The sequence below is a fragment of the Halyomorpha halys genome, unplaced genomic scaffold (assembly GCF_000696795.3).
Source record: "Halyomorpha halys isolate HHAL.00 unplaced genomic scaffold, Hhal_1.1 Scaffold1129.1, whole genome shotgun sequence".
Classification (NCBI taxonomy): Eukaryota; Metazoa; Arthropoda; class Insecta; order Hemiptera; family Pentatomidae; genus Halyomorpha; species Halyomorpha halys.
Window position 1 is genome coordinate 164,560 of NW_027105263.1, and position 2,750 is coordinate 167,309.

General features: G+C 31.5%; 1 protein-coding gene across 1 annotated transcript in view; it reads left to right on the forward strand.

Moving 5' to 3' along the window:
* The window catches only part of Dis3 (exosome complex exonuclease RRP44-like protein Dis3), a 38,216-nt gene extending 35,699 nt beyond the window's left edge, over positions 1-2,517 (forward strand). Inside the window, exons 15-18 of the mRNA XM_014432924.3 lie at positions 304-524; positions 636-804; positions 1,248-1,406; positions 2,199-2,517. Coding sequence (XP_014288410.1) covers positions 304-524; positions 636-804; positions 1,248-1,406; positions 2,199-2,405 — 756 coding nt within the window. The 3' untranslated portion in view covers positions 2,406-2,517. The remainder of the gene's footprint in view (positions 1-303; positions 525-635; positions 805-1,247; positions 1,407-2,198) is intronic.
* The last annotated feature ends 233 nt before the right edge of the window (positions 2,518-2,750 follow it).

The window sequence follows — 2,750 nt, forward strand, 5'->3', positions numbered from 1 at the left end:
ACACGGTCAATCAATAATCTTCCAGGATTTCTAATGGTGTGTAAGGAATGATTATATGCCGCTATAGTCTTAGGCATTGCTACATCTGGTTCCAATCCCTTGTTGATCTGATATAAACGAAGATGGTCACTCAACATGCCATGAAGCCACTCTATGGTTCCTCTGCTCTTGGGGTGCCCTGTGTTGAGATGCCATGTTACGTCCAGGTCCTTCAATTATTTTTATATTTCAATTATTTTTAAAATTCAATTAATTTATAGGATGATAAATTTTTCAAAGATTTATTAATGTATGTATGTCCAGGGTTTCGAATTAGATACTGCAAATAGCAAGAAGTTGTCGGAAAGCCTGGATAAAGCAATAAAACCAAATGACAGTTACTTCAATGTTATGCTGAGGATACTGGCTACTCGTTGCATGCTGCAAGCTGTCTACTTCGTTAGCGGAGTGACCCAAAGATCAGAATTCTTCCATTATGGTCTAGCTGCTCCATTATATACTCATTTCACTTCCCCTATCAGGAGGTTAGTTGATGACACAATATTCATTGTTTTGTTTTTTTTATTAATGAATTTTTCTGATATAAATTAAGTAAATTTAATAGCATCAGTCTTATATTAAGGATTATATTGTAGGTATTCTGATGTCATCGTGCACAGACTTCTAGCTGCTTGTATTGGTGCTGACGCAACTTACCCTGATCTCATGGACAAGAGAAAGACGGATAAATTATGTCAGAATTTGAATTATAGAAAAAGAATGGCTCAATACGCTGGAAGAGCATCTGTAGCTTTGCATACTCATGTAAGTAATACAACCTTGAGGACTTATTTAACCTAAAGGAAGGCAATGGTTTCTCTATTTCTATAATGAATAATTAAGCTGATGTGATTAAGTGACTTATTGATTGATTTATAATGAAACCTTGTTGCAAATATTAAACCAGAGTGCACTCTATGTTGCCCAATGTCAATCACAAAAATGTCATGATCATTAGTTAAACTAATTTATGCTTACTATATTAATTAAACCGATCATGACCATATCACTAATGCCTGAGGATGGGTATGCTCCTGTCGGGTACTCCATGCCTAGTCATGTGTAGGCTAAGACGTTAAATTAAGTTGTTTTAAGCTAATTAGTTAATACATTTGTATTGAAATTAAAATTTCTTTGGTTTAATTAATATTGATATTGGTGGTACTATTTGAGATTATTCTATGTGCTATTAATTTGTTTCTTTACAGCTGTTCTTTCGTGACAGAATTGAGAATGAAGAAGGGTACATCCTCTTCGTTAGGAAAAATGCGCTCCAAGTTCTGATTCCAAAATATGGTCTAGAAGGCACTTTACTGCTCTCCTCTAAGGACAAGAAAAACCCAAGCCCTTTTGTTTTTAATAATGATGTGAGTATATTTATGTTAAGATTTATTGTTATTTTCATAATTTATGAATATTGTATTGGATTTCCATTTTTTTTTTTAAAGACATGATTTTAATGGGTCTTTTACTTAGGTAGTAGAAAAACACTGATTACAATTTCTGTTAATTAATTATAAGAAAACAATATTTTGAAATACTATTTATATCTAAACACTGATTACAATTTCTGTTAATTAATCATAAGAAAACAATATTTTGAAATACTATTTACACATCTAAACACTGATTACAATTTCTGTTAATTAATTATGAGGAAATAATATTTTGAAATACTATTTATATCTAAAACAGTTCTGATCCTAGGACTACCATAATTTGATGCTATAAATGAAATATTTCACATAAAAATGGAGAACTGATTGGTGTGGGCATAGACTAATTTAAACTTGTTAAGCCTTGATATTTTACTATTATTATCCACCAATAGGTTTGCCAAAAGGAGATTAATGTGTTTAGAGGTGTTTCACTACCTACTCACTCATTTGTAAGTATGTAGAGATTTTTTTAGTGAATAGCTGAACCGATTTTCAAGTTTGATGGTCTATTCAGTGATATCCCATGAATGTTTTGAAACAATTTGAGCTTAAAATATTAAAAATATTTTATTGTATTTTGTATTATTTTCTGCATTGACATAATGGAGTCAGCCTATGTAAAGAAAGAAGTAATGATTAACTTGTTTACTACACATTTATCAAATCGTGCAATCTATAATTTAACAAAATGTTACCAATTTTTGTATTTTATGATTTTAGGACCACACGCAACGAGCTGGCAATATTGTTTTCCATGCCTTTGATCGACTTGTTGTAAGACTATATGTCGACCGTTCTAATGTTCAACATGAAAGGCTCATTATGAATTTAGTTGAACCATCAATTCCTGGTTTTTCAGTTTGCTCTTCAGGTGACTTAGTACCAACAGAAGAAGAACAAGTTCCCCCTTCTCAAGTTATTTCTTAAAGTTATGTTAAATTTATTGAGAAATTGTACATATTCCTGTACATATATTTCTTAAAATTAATTATAACTATTGCAATTTAAATTTTTGTAAATATAATGTTTTATCAGTAAATGAAATTCTATTTATATAATGTGCCTGTTACTTGTCTTTCTTTTATAAATTATATATATATATAAGTTAAGTATCTTCCGTATAGCTGCGACTTTCTCTGCGTCGGGTTTAACTCCTTCCCTGGAAATCGTGTGGCCCAAAAAATTAATTTGCTCCTGCCCCAACGATGATTTATCTGCCGATAATTTGAGTCCAAATTGCCTGATTCTCTGGAATACGCTGTGTAGATGTTG